The sequence below is a fragment of the Varanus komodoensis genome, unplaced genomic scaffold (genome assembly GCF_004798865.1).
Source record: "Varanus komodoensis strain SLA01 unplaced genomic scaffold, ASM479886v1 scaffold7_3, whole genome shotgun sequence".
Classification (NCBI taxonomy): domain Eukaryota; kingdom Metazoa; phylum Chordata; class Lepidosauria; order Squamata; family Varanidae; genus Varanus; species Varanus komodoensis.
Window position 1 is genome coordinate 16,611,190 of NW_025336480.1, and position 22,120 is coordinate 16,633,309.

Consider the following 22,120-nt stretch of genomic DNA (forward strand, 5'->3'; position numbering starts at 1 on the left):
AACTGAATCAGTGGCAAAGTACCACACGGGAACGCTTGCCCCAGCCTGCCACCCCTCTTGCTCCCAACACCTTTAGTCAACTAAACCAGCCCTCCGAAAACAGACCTTTTGGCCAGGCCTTTGGGCAGTTGGAGCTGAAAGTCTCTGGAGCAAGCCAGGTTTGGAAAAGGCTGAATTAAACATTCATTCATTCATACGTTTGGGTTTTTAGTGGAAATTGTCCTCGCTGTTTTATATTTTGTATGTTTTAATGTTTTTGTAAGGTGCCTTGGGTCTTTTTAAAGACTAAGAAATTCAATAAATAAAAATAGAATTTATCTTTTCTCCATTAAAAAGAGTACTGTGTTCAATATTTTTTGAAAAAAACAACAGCTCCAACTGACATTACAAATTAGAGGTATGTATCTGTTTTAAAAGGAAAACAAAATAAAACAAATGAGCCCCATTTGCTTACCAAAATGGAAATGGAATGGAAAAGAATGAATTCCAAATAGAAATCCATTTGCTTCCCATTCATTTTGACTTTCCTGTTTCATTTCTTATTGGCTTCAGTGGAAGACTTGGCTTACCTTCCAATGTCTACAACTTTGGTGTTTTCCATCCAGATTTTTTCAGGTATTTGATTACTTCATTTGCATGGAAAACCTCAAAGATAGAAGCCGAAGAATGGTTGGCTCTACCATTAAAATCAGTGAAAAATTAAATGAATGAAAAAATTAATGAATTAAAATCACTTGAATGTAATTCAAACAGATAATAAACATTTATACCTTTAATATGCAGGCAGTCCCTGGGTTACAAACAAGTTCTGTTCCTGAGAAGCCAATTTGTTTTCTTTAAGTCGAATTTGTATGTAAGTTGGATCACATATAGTTGGGCCTCCACATTCGCAGAGGTTAGGAGTAAAGTGAAAGTGGACAAACTGTGAGTATCTCTACTCCCCTTGCCCAAATTCACCAGTCTCTCCTCTTTGCATTAGGGGAATGCTGCAGAAATTTCCCTCTCCTGAAGGGTAGGGCAGGAAGACATACTTTGGAGGCCTCCCTTCCTCCCTCTCTCTGGTGATGCTGTGGAGGCATTCCTCTCTCCCTTTCACTCCTTCTCTTTCTATGGCGATGATGATTTTCCACAGTAATGTTGAGGACAGAAAAAGTAGATCCCTCTTGTTTGTTGTCTGACCATGAGAGAGACAACAGCACCAGCAAATAATTTTTAGATTAAAAAACTCTTTATTGTAAGTGCATGCTAACAATAGAGAGTGAGCTCATCTCTAGGTGTTTAGCTTTTTGCAATGATTAGATGTAGAAAAACATCATGCAGAAAAACATCTTGTTACTTTTGTACGTGATTATCTTCACCTACACTTCTGTGTCAAACCAACTGGCCCCAGGCTTATCTTTTACACATTCTGACCTTCTTGGCAGAGGTTTATTTTATATTTTCGAATCTCTTATGTCTCTCTGATAGAACGCTAAGTGACTGGCCCATGTTGTTTGGTCATCAGGGAAAAAAAATACTCTTCAGTATTTTTTTTTTAATTAATAGGATTTATGGTAGTTTGTTTGAAAGTACAGGTTGTTCGTAACTTGGATATTCGTAAGCCAGGGACTGTCTGCAAATGCAGCCACAACCAGGATTTAAGGAGCTGCCATGGGAAAGCTAACTCCTTGCCAATGAAATGGTTGGATTTAGCTCACCTTTAACATGCTGAAGTGATGTACTGAAGCTGGAATCACTCCCTTCACTATTAACTGCTAGGCAGCAAAATGACAGATTGGTCTCCATTTCCTCAACATTAAGGATACTTTTCACTGACACTCTTCCAAAATCAGTTTTATGTACAATCTGTGGGCTGGTTTCATTCATATGCAGCATTCCACCCTCTTGGCATCTGCCAGGCAACCAAAGGTGATTAGAGATATAAATATGTCAGGAGAATCTCATCACATGTGATCCTTGGGGCCAGAACGTTGTGTAGCCCGGTGTTATGCGAATGTCTAAGACACCTGCCCTGAACTGCTGGACGTCCTACTAGGGACTCAGTGGACCAGACGGGCTATGTCCAGACTGCAGCTTCCCTTGTCCCACCCCCAGGAAACAGTTACTTCATACAATAATATGAAGCACCTGATGATACAAGAGTTTAGCACTGGCATGACTGGTGCTTATGCTACCTGAACTAATGCTGTTAGGAATGAGCAGTGATACTGCAGTGGATGGAACAGAACAGCCTACAGTAAACAGCAATGACATTTGATGATCACTTCCAAAGACAGGAATATGAAAGCCCCCAAGGCTAAGAACATGGTAGCACTTTACCAATGTTCTGCCATTTTCCTGAATAACTCATTCTTTTCCCAAACTCTTTGTATCTTTTAATTGCCCTGAACCTGATTTTGATTGTTCGGGAATTCAGGGATTACCTCCTGCTGGCCAGAGGAATTTTTGTCCACCACCTGGGCACACTTATCTACCCAGGAGTAAGTCATACTGGGAGACCTTACCTTTGAGTGGACAGGGTTATGGAGTCATTCTGTTAACTCACCTTTCCATGTGGCTACCATGGGGCAATTTATACCACTCAATGCGTGGAGCAGGATAACCACTGGCTTTACACTGAAGGCTGTTGGAGCTGTTGGGCATCATGGTAACTTCAGGTGGTGCTGAAGGGCAAATGCAGAGGAGCCATGAAGTCCAGCAATCATGTAAACACATTTTCCTCATTTCATGAAATATAATGGGACTTGGAGGATGGGGGAAGAGGATAAAATGTTGTTGGCTTCAGAAGTGGCCGGTAGCTGGTCTGTAGCCCAGGGAAGGGTGGAAAGTAGATTTCCAGATGACTGGGACTCCAGGTCCCAGCATCCCTGACCACTAGTCATACTGGCAGAAGGTTCTGGGAGCTGAAGTCCAAAGCACCTGGAGCTCCACCTTCTGCCCATCACTACTATAGTTGGTGGTCACTTTATTTAGGCAAGAGCTCAGTCAAGGTTTCTCTTGCCTGTAGATTGTTTCAGACCCCGTCAGGAAAGACTACATCTGATAAGGATAAAGTTCAGCATTGTATCTTGGCCCCTGTATACTGTAATTTACCTTTGTTTACCTGAGCTACCTCTGAGAAGATATTTGGCTTCAGTGAAACCAAAACTACTTTGGCATTAATGTGCTGGTCTTGTTGCTTTGGAGCACTTCCTTTGCTGATAGGAAGCACAGCAAGATTATTATTATGATTACATTATTATTACATTGCATGTTATGCAGCCTTTTTCCCTCTTGTGAGGAACTCAAGGCCACTCACATAGTTCCATGTTATCTTCTCAACAACAACCCTGTAAGGCAGGTTGGGTGGGGAGTCTATAGCTGGCTAAAAATCACCCAGGGAGCTTCATGACCATGTCGGGAGGAGGGCCTGGATTTTCTGCATCTCTGGTCCAACACTCTTAACCATCACACCACACCGACTCTCAGCCTGAGCTTTCACTTTATTTAGCTGCTTGGCTGAGGCCAGGTGTTCTTTTGAACTTGGAAAGATATTGGAAGAACCTGAGTGGATGGAGCACTTACTTTTCACAAAGAGGTTGAAAGAAATGGATGCATTGGCTGCACCATTATCTGCAAAAAAGGTATATATTCCACTACTTCTTTCCAGTGTCCAGTTCACATTCAGTGTATTGTTGTACCTTCCAAAAGAGAGAACAAAGATACATGATGTCTTTTCTGGAGCAGGCTGAACAGAGGGTTCCCAGAGTGCTTCTCTAACCTGTGCTTTATGCTCAAGTGTGCTTAGTATTTCAAAACAGGCCATGCAGAAAAGGGAAAAAAGGCATAACTGATAGCACACTTAATACAAAGTGCCCCTATGGACTTCAGCGCTTATCAACTCCAAGCAGTGATGGTCAGCAATTCTGGGAGTTGTAGCCTGAGGCACCTGGAGTCAGTTATACAAACATTGTGTTTGAAAAGCTCTAAGGAACAAGTTTTGCCATGCATCAACAACTGACGGCAATTTAATTTCAGTCAGCTGACAAACTTGAAGTTAGGAACTTAAGAGCTTCCTCTTCATGAGTCAGCCCACTGGCTAATAATAATAGCAATAACAATCGGACCATCCAGCCAAGTATTGTTGACACACACTGGCCTGGTTGCCCAGAGTTTCAGGCAGGGTTCTTTCCTAGCCTGCCAGGAGATGCTGAGGACTGAATCTGGTACTTTCTGCATGCAAACCATGTGCTCTACCAGTGAGCTTGCATGGGAGAGCAACTCCCAAGGCTCTTGGCTGTACTGTTTGGCACACTGCTGAGACATAGCCTGAACAATTCAGAGAGGTTTGGCCGCGGAGCGGTATAGAGAGATAGATTCAAGCTCCCATTCTAAATGGTGACTCAAATAAACTTCCAAGGTGTATTATAAGCCAGAGGAGATTATGGATGTTGAACAGAGCTTGGGTGTTTTTAATCCATATGGGCAGGCAGTTGCATGGAAAACCTGGGGTCAAATCCCCAATTGGGTAAGCTTCACAGCATGAGACACGGTATGTTTCTCAGCAGGGTTCTGGGGAGGCTGTGAGTTCCCCAGAGGAAGAAAGCAAACAACTGTAACATGACAAACAAGTATACAGTGTCAGCTTGAAATGCAGTGCTGTGGCAAGCCATTTCCATGGGGTTGGCAAAGGATCTCCCGGTGCTTGAGGAGGGAGGACGCACGCACGCTTCCAGTGCATCTCCTTTCCCACCATGTGCTGTTCCTCCCTGCTGCGTCTCTCATCTCCCACCTGCCTCCTCCTTACTGCTGTGGTCTGTTTCTGCTGCCAGTCTCCACAAAGTTATGTCATCCATAAAAAGCTGGCGGGGAAAGCTCTGCAGAGAGATGACCAGGTCCAGAGGGGGCTGTTCCCCAGCGCCAATGGGGTGGTTATCTGGAGAATGCCTGCACCTTGCCATTGCACCTCAGGACAGGTGAGATCCAGGAAACCCTTCCACAACGCCTGGGTGTAAGGAAGGGCTGCTCAAAGCAGGCATCTGGGCTGCCTTTGCTTTCTTCAGGCAGACCGCTTGCCCTCTGGAGTGCCCTGCAGAACAGGCTGCAGCTCCAGAGAGGGGCACTGGTTGCTTCCCCACTTGGGACATTTGCTGCAGTGGAACAGCCGCCAGCAGGACTCTTTGGAGCACTCCCTGGGTGGCACCCAAGGGGGAGAGACTCCCAGTGGTGAGGAAGTACCATGTTTTTCTGAAAATAACACCTAATACTATTTTTGGTACTTGCTAAAATATAAAACCTACCCCGAAAATAAGACCTAGCTGTGTTTATTCCCAGGGCCAGTGGGGAACATAAAGAGCCTTTTTAAACTTTATTTTTTAACTTAACTTTAACTTAATGCACTGTGTGGAAGAAACATGCTTATGCAGCTCTGTTCTCTCCACTCCCCACAGAGGGAGCAGAGCTGCATAAGTCGATGCTTCCTCTATAGCGCTGACTCCTATCACAGGTGGAGTGATACCAAACGTACATGATTCATGCTGTTGTACATGAATAAGTATGGATTGTTGTACACATTAAAAAATAAAATAAAAAAACAAGACCTACCCCGAAAATAAGACCTAGTGCATTTTTGTGAGCCAAAAAAAAAAAAAAAAAAGACAGTGTCTTATTTTCGGGGAAACACGGTATGAGATTTGCCACTCCTCCCACTCTGCCAGAGGCTGGGGCTTCACGCTGCTTCATGGGAGGGCCACCCTACATTTGTACAAAGCAGCTGTCTTTGTGGTCCTGACACTGTTATGCAACAAAACCATAATTTGGAAAGGCAGTTAGGAAAGATGTGGCAGCACAGATCTTCCTTACCTGTTGTCGTCGCCACGACTCATCTGACCAGTGTATGTGGAATGCTCCGAGCTTCCTGATGAGCTCACGTGTGTCCATCTATACACAGAAGGTTCAGGATAAGCCTCAATGAGCACCTGTAGTTTCAGGCTTTTATGCAAACTTCTCTCCTGGCTTACATTCTGTATGGTGGCCAAATGCAAATAGCCACTCTCTGAAAAGAGAAGGAATAAAAATATTGCATAGCGAAGGGTGGGTGGAAGGAGAGCCATTTTTCTTGTGGGGAAAGGATACAACTGATTATCACTGGAGTTCTCCCTTGGTGCATCACGGTGGGATTTTGCATCTTGAACCAGGCGTGGCCAGGTGGTAGACCTGAATTTAACAGTGGATCTGTGGGTGATTTACAATAGACCAGCAAATGTTTCTGACTCTCAATTGTTTAACATCAGCAACAACAGCATGGTTGGGTTTGCATGATGAGTTGCGGTGGGGTTTTAGATTTATTGGTCTCTTCAGTAGTCCCAGACCCATTGTGGTATTTCAGCATGGTACGTTTGGTCTTCAGAAATCATGAACAGAAACAGTCTGTTCTATGGTTTCTGCATACTAGGATGGCTGTGTGTGTCCTCCAGACCTGGAAAACGCAATCCATAATGCTACAAATGCCAGAACTAGAGACCTGCATGGCAGAGACCATCACTGACAGTTGCCATTCTGCATGGCTGTCAGAGGCATCTGCATCTTGCCCTATAGTTCTCTGGGGCAGGAGTGGGCAATCAGCTGCATGGTGCTGCAGAAAGGAGCAGTGGTGGTGCCCAGCTGAGTGCTGCTCAGTTGATTTCCCATCTCCCACTTCTGAGAAAGGTGCTCAGGTGGACACTGGGTTGACGATGCTTGTATGTATCGTCAACCTACAACCTACAACCACTGGAGGGAGTTTTCAGTAAGATCAGAGATACAAGATATGAGATCAAAGAGTATGTGGCCAACATTTTATTGGATGCTATCTAATAGGCTGGCATCTGCCAAGTACATCGGGCAAGTGTATTTTTAAGGCACTGTGAAGAACAATACTCCTGCAATCATGCCCTATCTGGGAAGGTCAGGGAAGTTTTTCAGCTAACTCAGTGCCTGCAGCAGACTTCCCCAATTAGGTGCCCTCCAGAGGCTTGGGACTTCAAGTGCCATCAGCCCCAGCCAGCATGACCAGTGGCCAAGAATGGCCTGGGAACTCCAGGCTGGGGCTTGCTGACTGAGGAGACTGCTCTGATTTTCCCACTGGGTTGAACAGGATAAGGAATAGCTAAGCATAAGGGATACAGAACTGAACAGGACATCAGAGACTTCCGCCCTTGGTGGCAGGCAAGATCAAAGGGATAGCTTGACCCTTTTGCAGTATTTCCAATTCTGCATTTGCACTTGTGGCATTTACCTCCACCAAGGAAGGAAGGAAAGTGTGGTTGAACTGCTACACTGAAGACTTCTGAGGAACTACTTGAGTCATTCACCTGTGTCCTCCATTAGCATCTGCACCAGCCTCTGGTTCTCCTGCCAGCCCACATGCTTCTTTCCTAAGAGCACCCTGAGACAAATCCTACTTAAAGCTTCTCTGACATTTTGAACAAATAGCAGTTTTTTTGAGAAGTAGCACCTAGTCTAGTAGTGTGAAAAGGCCAAAGACCTTTGTGCTGATGAACCAACAATACAGGAAACATGGGAAATTACCTCATTTTGACTCAGACCTTTGGTCCATCTAGCTTAGTGTTGTCAACACTGACTGGCAGCAGTGGCTCTCCAGGGTTTCAGGTGGGAGTTTTCCTCACTCCACCCAGAGATGCTGGAGGCTGAATCTGGGACCCTCTGCATGAAAAGCACGTGCTTCCCCAATGAACTATGGATGATCCCCTCCGCCGAGCTATGGCCTGTTCTTGTGTTGTTTAGATTAGCACCTTATTCATAGCGTGAGAGTCATATTGTCCGATTGCTAGGTTATGAATGTTATTAAAGACATGGCCCATTAGCTATCTCTGCTGGTTGATTTATTTGCTTCGATGTTGTGTTTTAATTGACTTTATTTCAGTCTCAATTTTATTATTGTTAGCAACAGTACATGTCACTGTTGATGGAAAGACGGGATATACATTTAAAGATAAAATACAAATGCAATCAAGCTTTGTAGAATTTGCTTTATCGCAGGCATATTGATCACTTGCACAAGTAGGTGATGAATGAGTGGACAGATGTGATCTGACACTGATGATGTCTGGGTTGTTTCTGAGAAAATAATGGTAGGAACAGAAAAGGCACAAACCAGAGCATAAATAGGCTTTGGCTGAAATATCGAAGAATCAGAATCCTTGTGGTCAGAAGTGTTGTTTAAAACTGAATAGAAAAAATGGGAGTTGGGGAAATTTGGGTGTTTGTGTAATTTAAAACACTTTTATGGAAACCTGAGGTACTTGGAAAGATCAAGAATCTTTAAGAGAGATCAGAGACAGCACTGCATTGCATCCAAAAGACTGCAAGTACTTATAGTAATCAATTTGCAGGGCTTTTGAAGGAAACCAGAATGTATAAATCAAAGAAGAGTGTGGGGATGTCTGCAAATGCATCACTGCATGCTGTTCTTTCTCAGCTCCTTAGCACATGTAGGGTGCGATACTGTAGCCTTCCGACATTGTCTGAGGTTCCATATTCAGATAGCTCTGAAGTCCTGAAGATGGGACTCCCAAGGCTGAGCTCCTCCCCTCCCTTGCCCTGCCTGCAGTCAGCCTGGAAAGCATCATGCCTACTGCCTTGAGGTAATGGCCTCATGACCATCATGCCTGAGGTCACCAATGTGCCTTGGAGTGGAGGAAAAAGGGGTGTGCTAGAGGGTGGGGAGAAGTAGGCTGGGGCCAAGGACCTCTGCTGATTCCTACTGGAGTGCCAGCTTCCTCCTTCCTTCTCGGCACTTATCTAGAGGTCCCTTGAGACATGCTCACCAATCACCCGGAGGGTAGCTGAAGAATTACGAGATCCTGAAGAACTGGTTCCAATGCAAGTATACTCCCCACTGTCTTGTAACTGCACTTCAGGGATGGACAGCAATAAGTCTGTGAAATATCCTTCAGAGGCGGTATAGTTTTCACTCAAGCTGAACTGAAGTCAAGAAAAATAGAAATGTTACGACACATTTTGGAATACAACCCATTGCTTCTCTTGTCACCATCTTCCCCTAATTATTCCCTCACCTTTAGGATCCCATGTAGCTCTTGCTGGCCTGCTTTACGCATCATAAGTGAAAACACAAAGTGTGGTGGCATTTATTTATGCTTATAGCAGTTCTTAGATTATGATAGTGAAGCATGAATCAGCCTTAATTGTCACAGACGAATTTTCAAAATGAATTAAAATAATCAGAAAATCAATGTCAGGGTCTCTAGTCCTTGGATGAAAACCTCATTAAAATGAGCCAAAGACCATCCTTGCAGAGCTGTCTGAAGATGAGTGCATGGTGTCATGAGTTTCTAGGAAGGGGGCCTGGCTGAAAGGGTAGTGGTCCTTCTGGAAAATGCTATGGCTTGTGGTTAGCTAAGGTCAGTTCTGCAATGCCTAAGTGCAAGAATGTTCAGTTTAAGTCCCACACAAGTTAGTTTGTGCTGCCAAATCTCTCTCTTAGGTCAGAGTTCATCTACCTTAGGCAAGGCAGGCCAAAGAATATCACTTACATTTGCAGTAGAAGGATGGATCATCTGGACCTTATACTCAGAGATAGGGTAACTTATTCGGCAGGCGACAGCAAAAGGCTCTCCTTGTATTCTCACTTTGCCTTTTGTTTTGATGGTGACGGAGATAGGCTGGGAGATCGCTAGATCAAAGCAAGAAGGTCTGTCAGTGGCAGGCTACAGCAGAGATATTTTCAGATGTCAGAATCTGCCAGGTATCCTCCATCTATTGCCACCCTTCACCATTTGCCTCTTCCTCCTCATACTCTATGCCCATGCTGTGCTCTTGGCTGGAAAAATGCTAAGGTAACTTCTTTAGCTTGTTACCATGCTTTTCTGCAAAATTTTGACTTATTCTTCATTTCAAGCGTTCCTGATTTTTCACAGTGCGGCCCACATTTCATCAGCCCACCAGTTTCCACCATAACTGTAATGGACATCAAAGAACGTGCTGAAGCCATCACATAACGCCATGATCATCTTTCCAGGGGAGCAAACATACACACACAGCATATATATTCAAGCCAGATCCAGCTTGTTATTGTGCAAAAATCCTTGCCCAAGGGCCCGCAGCCTTGCCTATTGCTCCATGCTTGCAGATGTCAAAAGCACGCTCAAAGCTGGCATCTTCTACAAAATGTTCCATTACTGCTTTATTTTCCATATTTAGCTAGGTTACCTCTGTCAGCCAAAGCATATGGTAGAAAAGTAGGTTAATAATACAGACAGGGCAGTATATCGATGCAGCCGTTCTGCTTACACCATTGGTGTAGCACTAGCATGAATGACCTGGAGCACAGTGCTAGTGCTGTTGCTGTGTCAGTGGTGTGAGCCCAGAGCTGCACTGAATGCTGTCCATGTGTAGTTGGAAGACAGCTACAGACAGAGATGCAGAAGGAGATCCATTTGTTCAATGGTGGGCTATTGCCTAGAGAGTTTAATCCAGGCTGGGTGACAGCAATCTCATGGATCACGCTTCTAATTGCATCAGGTTAACTTGCTAAATATAAGTGCCATAGCAAAAATTCTCCTTGATGTATAGGGTGAATCTGATTGATACATCATGGACAATTCTCCATATTTTCCAACATATACCATCTATATAGTTAGTTTTATTTCTGAACTGTTGTTGCCACTCCTTCTTCCCCAAAGGTAAACCCAGGGTGATGTACAAAGAGGTAGCACAGAATCATCTGATTCATTAAGAGTGCTATGCACATTTAGACATACAAAAGTCCTACAACTCCCAGCATTCTCCATCTAGCAGGGCATGGGACTTCCTTCTTCCATACATGCCTGATTGTGCTCTATGTTGGTTTGGAATGGTTCTTTTTGGTCATGTGGGGAGAGAATTTAATTATTCAATTATGTGATGCCTTTCTTCAGTTGAGTTGAAGCTAAGGCAGGTCGACATTCTGGGCCACCTCTATAACATCTGGATATCCACTTGGGACATCAGATGCCAAACCAACATAAGAATGCTAGTAGCCCTCTATGGTATCAGATCAAGGGACTGTCTGTTTTCAGTGGTAGCCAACTAGATGGGTCCAGAAGGTGAACAGCAGGCCTCTCTTATCATTTGTCCACAACTTCTGGTATTCTCAGTGTTCCACTTCTGAACATGAAGGCCCCATTAGGCTATCATGGATAGTAGCTGTTGACAGACCCATCTTCCACAATCCTATGCAGGGATCTGTAAAATGCACAGGCAGCACACGCAAAGAGGAGCAGTAGCCATGAGCATGTGACTTCTGCCGCCCTCCCTTTTTGCTCCTGTCACATTTGACAAGTCGAGGGGGACTGTCTGCAGCAGGGACCTTCCCCTCTATGTGAAGGTTTGCTGTGCCATTCCAGGCCCTGGTTTCCCAGCGTGTAGAATCATGCGGGTTGCATTTCCAGAAAAAGGAGGCTCTCTGACGCAGGCAGTCAAGAAAACTGCGGGACAGAGTGGGCACGGCTTGTCTGCTTGAGCCTGCTCCTCTCCTCTTTGTAGAGCTTACATGCTTGGCAAACATCATAATAAAGTTCAGCATTTGCCTGTTTCCTTTTCAAGGCTATCTATGCTGGTGAATATTAACACTGTCTATGTCCCGAATTCCGTAAGTTCACTGTGTGAGATCATAGGACCGGGTGCCAGTCAAGAAAGTTTCAACTGAGCTGTTGTTTTTTTCCTTGCTGTTTTTTTTTTTTTTGGTCCCTTCTAAACCGCTTTGCAAAGATCACCCCAGTATCTCACAGTAATGGAAGGATGGCATGGAGTGTGGAAGTGAGAGGCCGACATCAACATCCCTGCTTTCTGATGAATATCACTGGGAGGAATTGGATTCAGATCTTTCCACTTGGCTCACTCCATAAAATGAGTTTGCAGTTCAGCAAGATGAACTGGTCCCATCACACGCTTTAATCCTGCAAATTGCTATTCGAATAACTGGAAATGCACCCCCACACTTGGGCAACAGCCATCACAAACCTACCATTAACAACAAGGCCGATCTTTAGAGAATCCACCCACTGTCCTTCAACCTGGGCCGAACACCAGTAACTGTCAGCGTGGGCCTTTCTTACATTGTGCAAGCGTAACCCTTCCCGAGGATTGAAAGAGAATTCCATGGGGACCTCTTTTTTCGATTTCCGAAGCATAACACTGCCGTTGAATGCTGGGTCGGTGCTCAGACATGGGAACACGGCATCTTTTCCTTCTGTCACTATAATGGACTTTGTGGAGCGGACACACCAGAATGATTTATGATCTGTGCATGGTTAAAAAAAAAAGATTAGGAGATCATGGTGAAGCTGAACCCAATGCATACCTGCTGCGCACATGGTCCCCTTCACTGTTGACTTTGGGGCAGAAGGCGGCAGCAGCACCCAGTCCCGATGGCGTATCCGCCCTCCAGCAGCCCCTCACAGGTGCTCTTCCGCACACACTTGCCCACCGCGTGTGGTTTGGGAGAGTCATTTGCAGGAGGCACAGCCCCACTCTCTCCTTCTGCCAGGGCCGCCACCAAGAATGAGGAAAGGCATCACCCACAGAGAAGGTGGTGATTTTCCTGAAACTGGCATATGCTTTGCAGTTAAGATGTGAATTTAGGAATCATTTAAAAATAAGGACAGTGTCTCAGCATTGCATGCAAGCCTAAGAGGCATGGGGGCCTGCCTGTTCGGCCTGCCATTCAGATGCTAGGCAGCGATGGGCAGCAGTTCTTAGGTTCCTGCATCCTGAAAGTGGAATTGAACTGGACAGGCCTTTGGACAGAGGACGGTCCTCTGTAGAATACAGAGCCTGCCTTCTTTGGAAGAGCATGGCTGGAGTGAAGGCCCCCGTAGTGCTCGAGTTAAGCAGTATCATGGCTTATGCACCAGAACAGAGGAGGTCGCAATGCAAGGAATAATCCGCTTACCTCTCACCAACAGAAAGACAGATGCAGTCTCATTAGTTCTGCTGACATAGGCACACTGGTAGTGTCTCATATCCTTGCATGTGGCCCGGGGTATATAGAGGGTGCCATTCTCGTACACCGTCACTTTGGACCCATTCGTTACGCCGAGCCATTTCACACGGGAGTTCCCAGAGCAAAATAAGCGCACTGGATCTCCTGATTTCACAACCAGTGTGGTGTCATTAGGGCTGATGCTGGGAAGTGCTGAGCCTAGGAAGGAGGAGGAGAGTGAGGATCCTAGGTGTCTTTCGGTACTGTTGATAGATCTTGTATCTATTACTTTTGGTACAAGTAAAATGAAACACTATTGTAAGTCAGTTCTGAGTATCTGCCAGACTGCCACCCAGGTAAAACTTTGAGTAACCGGCAACTCTCCATGGGAGAATTAAAACCTTCTTAGCTCCTCTAGCAGCAGGTCTGTGCTTCGTGCATGCGCTCAGAGAGGTCACTGGCATGCACTCTTCTGCAAGCTTAGCGCTGTGTGCTCAGCTGCTTCATCATGAGGCTGGGAAAGAGAGGGAAATCAAGTGGCCCCAAACGAATCAAAGGTATCCATGGACTGCATGGTTGTGATCACACTGTGAATCACAGGTTTCAATCCCAGCTTCCTTAGGTAGCAAAGAAACATTTCACTGCCTCTATGTATCTACTTTTAGCCCTCCAGCAGAGCTTATTAGGATTGTTGGGAGCTTATTATACCCTGGCCAAAGGACATCCATGACTTTTCAGGGTACTTGCTGGGTTCTTCCAGGATATAATTCCTTGTATCCATCTGAAGTTAAGACCTCAGGGTTATTTACTTATTAAATTTCTACCCTGCCCATTAGTAAAAATTAATCTCTGGGTGATTACAAAATATATATAGACAATAAAACATATTATTAAATTAGCCATATATACAACAATAAAATGAAGTGATAAAACACAAGAGAACCCCACAATAAAACATCACAACCACAATTCAATTAAACCAAAGGCACAGTAGCACTAAAATACGATGAATATAATACAAAAATCTCTTTAATTTTTTTAAAAAATTAAAATATTGGGTGAGTAAAAAGGTTTTTATCTGGCACCAAAAAGAATACAGAGGAAATGACAGGAGAACCTCTTTGGGGAACTGGTTCCAGACCTGGGGTGCCACTATCAAGAAGGCCCTTCTCATAGCTATCCACTTTATTTCCTTCAAAGGGGCCTCTCTGAGAAGGACCTCAGATGATGATCTTAGGGCCTGGTAGGCACATATTGTGAGCCGTCCCGAAATGCCACACATATGGGACAGCATATAAAAGTTTTAATGAATGAATAAAGAGGCACTCCTTTAGATAACCTTGCCCCAAGACAAGGGCTTTAAATACTATTGTTAGGGCTGTGAAGTGGGCCCAGATTTCAGCTGGTAAATAATGAAGTTGATAGAGGGCTGCCGCATCAGCCAGTCCTCATCAGCAGCCTCACCGCCCTATTCTGGACCAACTGAACTTTCCAGATCATCTTCAAAGGCAGCCTCATGTAGAGAGCATGTCAGTAATTAACTGTACTTATAGCAAATACCCAAAGCACAGCCTGTTCCAGTTTTATTGGATGAATTTCAGCTTGAAGGCACTGACAAGGCACTTGGGCAGGTTCGTGTAACCCTGCCTGTACAGGACCTGTGCCCCTCCTGGCTTCTCAGAGCCAGCAAGGAGGTTGCAGCTGGCTGAGCCAGGAAGATGATCAATGCCTTCCTGAGAGAGGGGATGGCCCCATGACACTGAAAGAGGAGTTAGTGAGATTAGTCCTGAAGAATCCTCTCTGGACCCTAAACACTTTAGTAACCACAGATCAGTAGTGTATATTCCTCTCCTGGGCAAGGTTCTTGAGGAGACCTATTGTCCAGATTCATTTCAGCTGAGGTCCAGGTTTTGGCATGGAGGCAGCTTCGGTAGCTCAGTATGATGGTCTATGCTGGGAGAGAGACAGGAAAGTGCAACCCTGTTGATGTTTCTGGATCTCGCTGTGGTTTTTGAAGACCTTGACCTTGGTATCCTCCTCCAGTGAGTGTCTGAGCTGGGAGGGGGGCCCAGGGACTGTGTTGCAGCAGTTTCACTCCTACGTGGTAAAAAGGTGCTCCCCTATGTGAACAGGAGCACCCTGGTTTCAGTAACCCACTTCTGGTAATCTCTAAATTAATTGCTGAATTCACTTTGTGTAGAACCGTCCTTGAAAATCATTCAGAGGCTGCAGCTTGTGCAAAGTGAGGTGGCCAGATTAATAGCAGGGAGCAGATGGTATGAACACATAGCACCAATTGTGGCCCACCTGTGCTGGGTACCTAGATGCTTCTGAGCCCAATTCAAAGTTGTATCTTTTAAAGACCTACATGGCTTGGGACTGCAGTATTTGGCCAAATGCCTCTCCCAACTGCAATTACCCATACACGATGTTCAACATCCGAGGCCTTCCTCTGAGTATCATCTCCATGAGAGGCTTGGTGGGTGGTCACAAGGAAGGCCTTCTCATTTGTGGCCTCTCAGCTGCCAAATGATCTCCCTGTTGAGGCCCTCCTGGCACTAACTTTTCCATCCCTTCAGTGCCAGGTTAAGACACCCCTGTGTGCAGAAGCATTTGAGGATGTCTTAAGTTAGCTAACGGGTACCCATGCCTGGTGTTTTGAACAGATATACTTTGCATATTACATATTTGTTTAGTTGCTGACCATCTAAGGATTTTAAAAACTTTTTTAGATTATTTATGGGTATTTTTATTATATCATTATCCTATTCTAACCTTCCCAGAGAGATTCAGCTGTTGGGCAGAGTAGGCATTGAACTAACAAACCAGTAAATGATCTGCATGATTTGTTTCACAGTTATCATAATTCAAGAATTCAGGGTTTTAATCTGCAGTCAATGAAGCTGATTAGAACCAACCTGAGAAGAAAGAATTTTAATACAGGTTTTACAATGAACTTTTGAATATCTTTTAAACATGTCAGTGGGGACCTTTTGTTGCCAACAAACACTTTATAAGTACTGTAATTTCCTCAGGAATTGCTAAGCCCCTAGCCAGTTACTGGTTGAAAAGACTTTCTTTTAAAGAATTGCGTAATAGTGGGAGGGACTAGTCCATTGAACCAATGGGGGCTTTCCTCTGAAACCTCATTCTTCCGGGGGGGGGGGGGGGGAATCACTAGTACAATTGTAGCTGGGAAGGGAAATACTAAATCTCCCCTCACAATGTGGGGCATTCCAGTAAAAATGGGAAACCTCTCAACAGTAAAAACAAACAAATGAAAGATGGATGGAAAGAACAAGAGAAACTAAGTCACACATATATGGCATGGCTGTTAGCTGCACCTTCAATGTAATGTGCAGTTGGGATTCAGGCAGATTCTTTCCCAGCCTTGTTCTTGCCCTGGATTGCTCCTGTGAACGAGGCAGCGTGATGGCACCATAAAAATTTCACCATGAGACATTAGGCTTTGCAAAGCACACATACACTGGGTTCACACAATAATCAGGGTTCTTAAATAATCAGGGTAATTTGCAGCAGATGATGGCTCATGCTTGGTGGGTTTTGAATACTCAAGGTAAAACCACAACTTGTTGCATTGTTTGACCCTAATGGGATGGGTCATTGACATGGTTGACAAATCACTCACAACCTTAAAACAGCCCATGGGTTCTGGGTGGTTCATAGAATCATAGAATAGTAGGTTTGGAAGTGGACAAGAAGGCCATCACGTTCTATCCTTGCTGTTGCAGGACACCAATTTACACCATCCAACTCAGATGGCAGTCCAGTTTCTCTCTGAATGTCTCTAGTGTGGGAGAGCCCAAACCAATTAACGTTTGCTAATCATGAGTGCATGATGGTTGCAAGTGACTTCTCAACAGGTGGATTAAATCACTTATCCATTAAGCAACTTTCCAGAGCTGGAAATCAAGTGGGGAACTAACTCAGGACATGGGTTTGGAAAACTGTGGAGGGCAGCAGTAAGGGAAAAAAATTGACCCAAGAAATTCATCTGTCAAAAGGACAAACCAGATTGAACTCATTGTATGCTGTATGTTGAAGCTTATCATGTGTGTTAGCAGAGAGAAGGTAGACAAGAAGAACTGCTAAATCTGAATTTTTCTGGAAAGCTTCTGACCATGCCATGGAATTTAAGACCAAGAAAATTTAGATTGGCTTTCTGGTGCTCTTCTGTAGTATCATGAAATGGGATAGTTTGTAAAATCGACAGGCCATTGTTTGAATGTTAAGAACATAAGAAAAGCCATTCTGGATCCTACCAAAGATCTATCCAGTTCTTCAGGGCCATCAGACCCTTTTGAAGATTTTGGTAAGTCAAAGGCAGCCATGGTGCGTAGCACTTCTGCCAATCAGAGCTTCTGTGGTTTTAGCTCATTAATACATCAGAGGATCAAGTTTTTACAATGGATCAGGACTGAGGTCTAATGGTAGCCTTATTATTTGATAAAGATCAAAGCTGACATCTACTCAACACATAGCCTGAATCAAAGGGAAAGAAAGAAAGAAAGAAAGAAAGAAAGAAAGAAAGAAAGAAAGAAAGAAAGATTTCAAACACTAATAATGTGTTGGGTGAAGGAGAAGCCACGTTCTTCATTTCTTTTTTGCAATCTCAGCCAGTTTCTTTGGGTCACTGAGGAGTTTTATACAAGGACAATGGGGAACTGAAAAGTGAATCAGTGCCACAGATGTGCTGACTAAGGCATTACAAATATGAACTTCTTCAGAAGCAGAGGAAACACATTTGAAATAGATGGCCCTCCCCTGGGCTGTGTGGCTCCTCTTACCTCCCTCTTTTCCCCACATTAGCCCCTTGGTCTTGCCTTTTTTTAACTTCTGCTTTTATACGTGATCCTAGAGCTAAACATTTTTATTTTGGCTGGGATGGGGGAAGTCTTTCCTCTAAGAGATCTTCTCTGCATGGCCGTCTGTTGAAATGAATATGGCTCAGATTTAGCAGAGTTTAAAAGAAGTAAGAAAAATTAACCTGAGTCATGCAAGCTCATTAGCTCTGATTCAAAGAAACTAAGAAAACCCATGCTGGGATCAGACCACTGATCCAGCCAGTCCACTACTCTATCCACACAGGGGCAAAACAGCTGTGCACAGGATCCTCTGGGATGGATACCAGCTCCTAGCAACTGGTGCATGCAGGCACATTGCTTCTAAGACTGGAGGTAGCCCAGCCAACAAGGCTAGTAGCCATCAATAGCCTTCAGATGATTTAAGTGGTGTCTCAGTTCAGCCAGACAGGTCCTAGCCCTAACTATACAAATGCATTGTAATTCCATCTTTGTTCCCCCTGAAGTGGTAAGAAAACTTATTGACATGATGGGAAAACATGGGAGGGGTTTGAGCAGAAGACAAAGTTATCTGCAACCCCTTGCCCTTGCCCAGGTTTTAAGAGCTCCTGTCCCAACACCATCAGGAGTACATTTGGTGAGTATTGTGTCCATTTCCTTCCCTCCATGCTCCCAAAGACTGTCTCCTCTTTGGAACTGCAGCTGGTGCGATTCTTTCCATGGCAACAGTGAAGGCAGAGGGAGGACACTCCAAAATAAGAGTCACAGCTGTGACTTCCAGGTGAATTTCCATCTAAACAGTTTCTAGTGATCATAGGATTGTGCTCCCCACCCCCCGCCAGCCCGGGAAAGAAGAGAAGATGAGAAGAAGCAGTGGGAAACATGGGAAACGTACAAGCGGAAGATGATGCTGTCTGTGCACCATGTAAAATTCCATGACGGATTGTATCATCGAGTGGTTGCACAATAGAAACCTCATTTGTGTGCTCTTGAAGATGCTAAAAGAAATGCCTTTAAGAAGAGCTGGGGCAATGGTGATGATGCCAATGACCAATGACATTTGGCACACAGGTTATAACAAGTACCCAGCACACTTTGACATGTGTTGCTATGAAGGAAACCGCGCAGGAGATGGTCCTTGACACCTTTCTGTTTCCAGAAAGATATACAGAAGGTGTCTGGGAAACTGCCTGAAAGCACAAGTTTGGGGTATAAAATCTTGTTTGATGGGGAAGAGCCATAGTTCAGTGGTACAGTACAGAATATATTCTGTCCTGCCTGGAACTCTGGAGGACTGCGAAGTAGGCAATACAGTACTGGACTGACAGAGTGGTTGAATTAGACTGAGACTAATACTTGCACCTGAAAGGCCATGGGATGCTTTGGAAAATAGCTCAGACCTCAGAATCTGGGCTTGGACCCTCTTCCCGACCTTGTAGCCAGCACAGAGGGAACCATGCTGGCTCCCTCTCTAAGTGAGATGGCCACATTTGGCTCTCCAGCTGATTTGCAGGGTAGGAGGAGAGGCAGGGAAACAGAAATAATTTTCCTGTTCCTCCTGCCCTGCGGAAGATTCCCGAATTGTCTGATCTCAGGGGCTTCCTGCAGGGATTGGACTGGCTCCTCCTGTAGAAGAGCCTTCAGAGGTTGTTCAGTCAGATATTGGGTCAGAGGAAGGGGTAGGGCCAGAATCTACAGTGAGATGCCAAGGCCACTGGACTCGGAGATAAACCAGGCAGTTGCTAATATTCAGATAATTCCAAATTCTTTGGGGTGTTTAAGGGCAAACTGATACGGGGTGGTGCATGAAGGAAATCTGACATCATTAATCTGAAGATATGCCATTGGGTTAAGAGGTTGGGCCAGCTGAGAAGCCTCAGATGCTTCAACTGCTCTTTTCAGTTTGGAAAGGAGGAGAAGAATCATTAAGCCACAACACTTACAGGTCCTTCTTATTGAGTGGGGTGGTGCAAACTGGTGTCCTGCAACAGCAGCAGGTTGGACCCAATGGTCTTTTTGGCCCCTCCCAACTCTACTATTCTATGATTATAAAATGACCAATCCAGGATGTGCTGCCTGCACTTTCCATTAGCTTTGTTTCCTCCTGGTCTATGACATCACCATGTTCGCTATGTGTTCCTTAATTGGTTGGGATCACTCTTGGAAGAAGAAAGGAATTCTCAGCATGAAAACAAATGGTGACAAAATAGAAGAAGGAAGGCAAAACAAATAGTGGTAAACAGACACATATTCAGGGCAGGGATGCTGGGAAATATTTTGCCTCCCCAAAGCTACTTAATCTCCAAATTGAAATGGGCAAACATTTGGTATAGCCATAGTCAAAACTTAACATATTTGTTCAAATATGAATTAAAGTATGTACACTTTTCAATATAATCCATGTGCTGGGACAAAATATATACATGATTAAAAATATGTCCCTAAGGAGGACACAAAAGTAAACTTTAAGTCCTTAAGGAGAAAGCAAAATAATCTACAAATTGGTACCATTCTCAAATCTCTATTTTATAACAACACAGGAATAAAAATAACTGTCCTATTTTACAGTTAACTGTCAGAAAAAGCAAAGTGCCAGTAATATTATAATAATTGAAACTGAAACAAAACTGCTTAGAAAAATTCAGAAAAGAGAGAAGGACAAACTTCTTTTCTATTACTAATTGTTCTAACCCAGTTGCTTCCTTATATGCAAATCACAATGTACAAGTTGAAAAAGTCCTTCTTGGCCTATTAATTGCATACATCATAGAAAAAAGTAAGTATTTCATGGTTTACTGAGGCAACTGGCACCTCAGTATTAAAGAGGCATTTTCAATAGGGCCCTTTCTACCTGTAGGGGATCAGTGTCCTATGCTGAGGCAGTCCAACACACCTGCTACAGGATCCATGCAAGTTGCAGAGGTTTCTGGGGAACGCTGCATCCCTGGACCTCTTTCTAGTCTGATGAGAAATGAAAATTTCTTAGCGCAGGAGAGGACGGAACATAGATATCAAGATGTTTTGTTTTTCAATGCCTAGAAACCCCTTCCAGCAAGGCCAATGGTCAGGGATTCTTAAAGTTGAACTCTAGAACATCTGGAAATCTGTTTTCTGTCCACCTTAGTCCTAGAACACACCAAACAGCCGCCATGTCTATGCATACCAGAGGAACAACAGTAAAGATGAACAATCTTTTAAGGAAGTTTATCTGCCATTAGTGATTACCACATTGGGAAAAAAACCTCCTGTTAATCTTCTAAGGAGTTTTGTAAAGCACAATTTTAAACTGTTGATCTAGAACAGATTAAATTTAGACTATGTCTTGGATGGAGTACTGGAAATCCTTGTTAAAGTCATTAAAATGGAGTGTGTGAGGAAGGAGAAAACAATTCCTGCTGCACTTGGAGAAGGGTTTCTTATTAACTTCTTACTGATAGTAGTGAGGTAGCTAGGGAATGCTTATCCTCAAAATTACAACTACTACTAGTAATGCACAATTGCTTAAAACGAACACAAAATTGCATGGAAATTGCTGGTAAAAACTATGGCAACATTCACAAGCACAATTGCACAACCATATTCTATGCATCATGTACATACGCAGTGAAACTGGAGCAGACTTTTCCCAGTAGCTTAGTTTTAATTTTCTTTAACTACTAGGTACAGCAGATCCATTTGTTCTTCTTTCAATCAATATTGAACCATGTTGGCTGCCTCCTATACAGAGCTCAGTTTTATTTATTTATTTGTTTATTTAGAAAATTTCTAGGCCGCCCCATTTGCTGAAGCCTCGGGGCGGCTTACAAATAAATAAATTAAAATACATAAATAACAATATAAAATACACGTAACTGTATAAAATAAGTCACCCTCGCCAAAAAAAACTTTAAAATAAAAATAACATTAACAATTAAAATGACCAGTTTTGTGCTGGTATGGCTGCCAGGACACTCCTGGGAGGAGACGGTATCTGACTTTTCCCTGCCCCTCCTAGAACATGTCTCATTCTTCTCCCCAGGAGGGGCATTCCTAAATATCTTTGTTCAGAAATAAACCTTATTAAGTTCTTCCACTCTGTATGACCTCCATTAAGACTCCATTTTTCCTTTTTTTTTTTTTTTTTGCTGTACAAAAGTACAGGATTGTGCTTTTGAAAAAACAGAAGTGAAACTGGAGGGTCATGATATTGTCTAAAGAGCCTGTAAGCAACTGTGGGTGAGGAATCACAAGTGCACAAAACATGTAGGAGAACTCTTAGAAGACATCTGGGGTGTCACGTCCTTAACCTATCTTCCATGTTTAGCACCACAGTTCATCTCGATAATTTGTGATCAAT

The 22,120-nt window shown here is 43.9% G+C and overlaps 1 protein-coding gene across 1 annotated transcript in view; it reads right to left on the bottom strand.

Annotated features, from left to right (window-relative positions):
* CSF1R (colony stimulating factor 1 receptor) overlaps positions 1–22,120 on the bottom strand; it is a 50,003-nt gene that overhangs the window by 20,025 nt on the left and 7,858 nt on the right. The window contains exons 3-10 of the mRNA XM_044454243.1: positions 12,932–13,180; positions 12,005–12,280; positions 9,534–9,673; positions 8,808–8,964; positions 5,842–6,034; positions 3,565–3,680; positions 2,546–2,663; positions 1,698–1,891 (exon numbers count right to left, since the gene is read on the bottom strand). Coding sequence (XP_044310178.1) covers positions 1,698–1,891; positions 2,546–2,663; positions 3,565–3,680; positions 5,842–6,034; positions 8,808–8,964; positions 9,534–9,673; positions 12,005–12,280; positions 12,932–13,180 — 1,443 coding nt within the window. The remainder of the gene's footprint in view (positions 1–1,697; positions 1,892–2,545; positions 2,664–3,564; positions 3,681–5,841; positions 6,035–8,807; positions 8,965–9,533; positions 9,674–12,004; positions 12,281–12,931; positions 13,181–22,120) is intronic.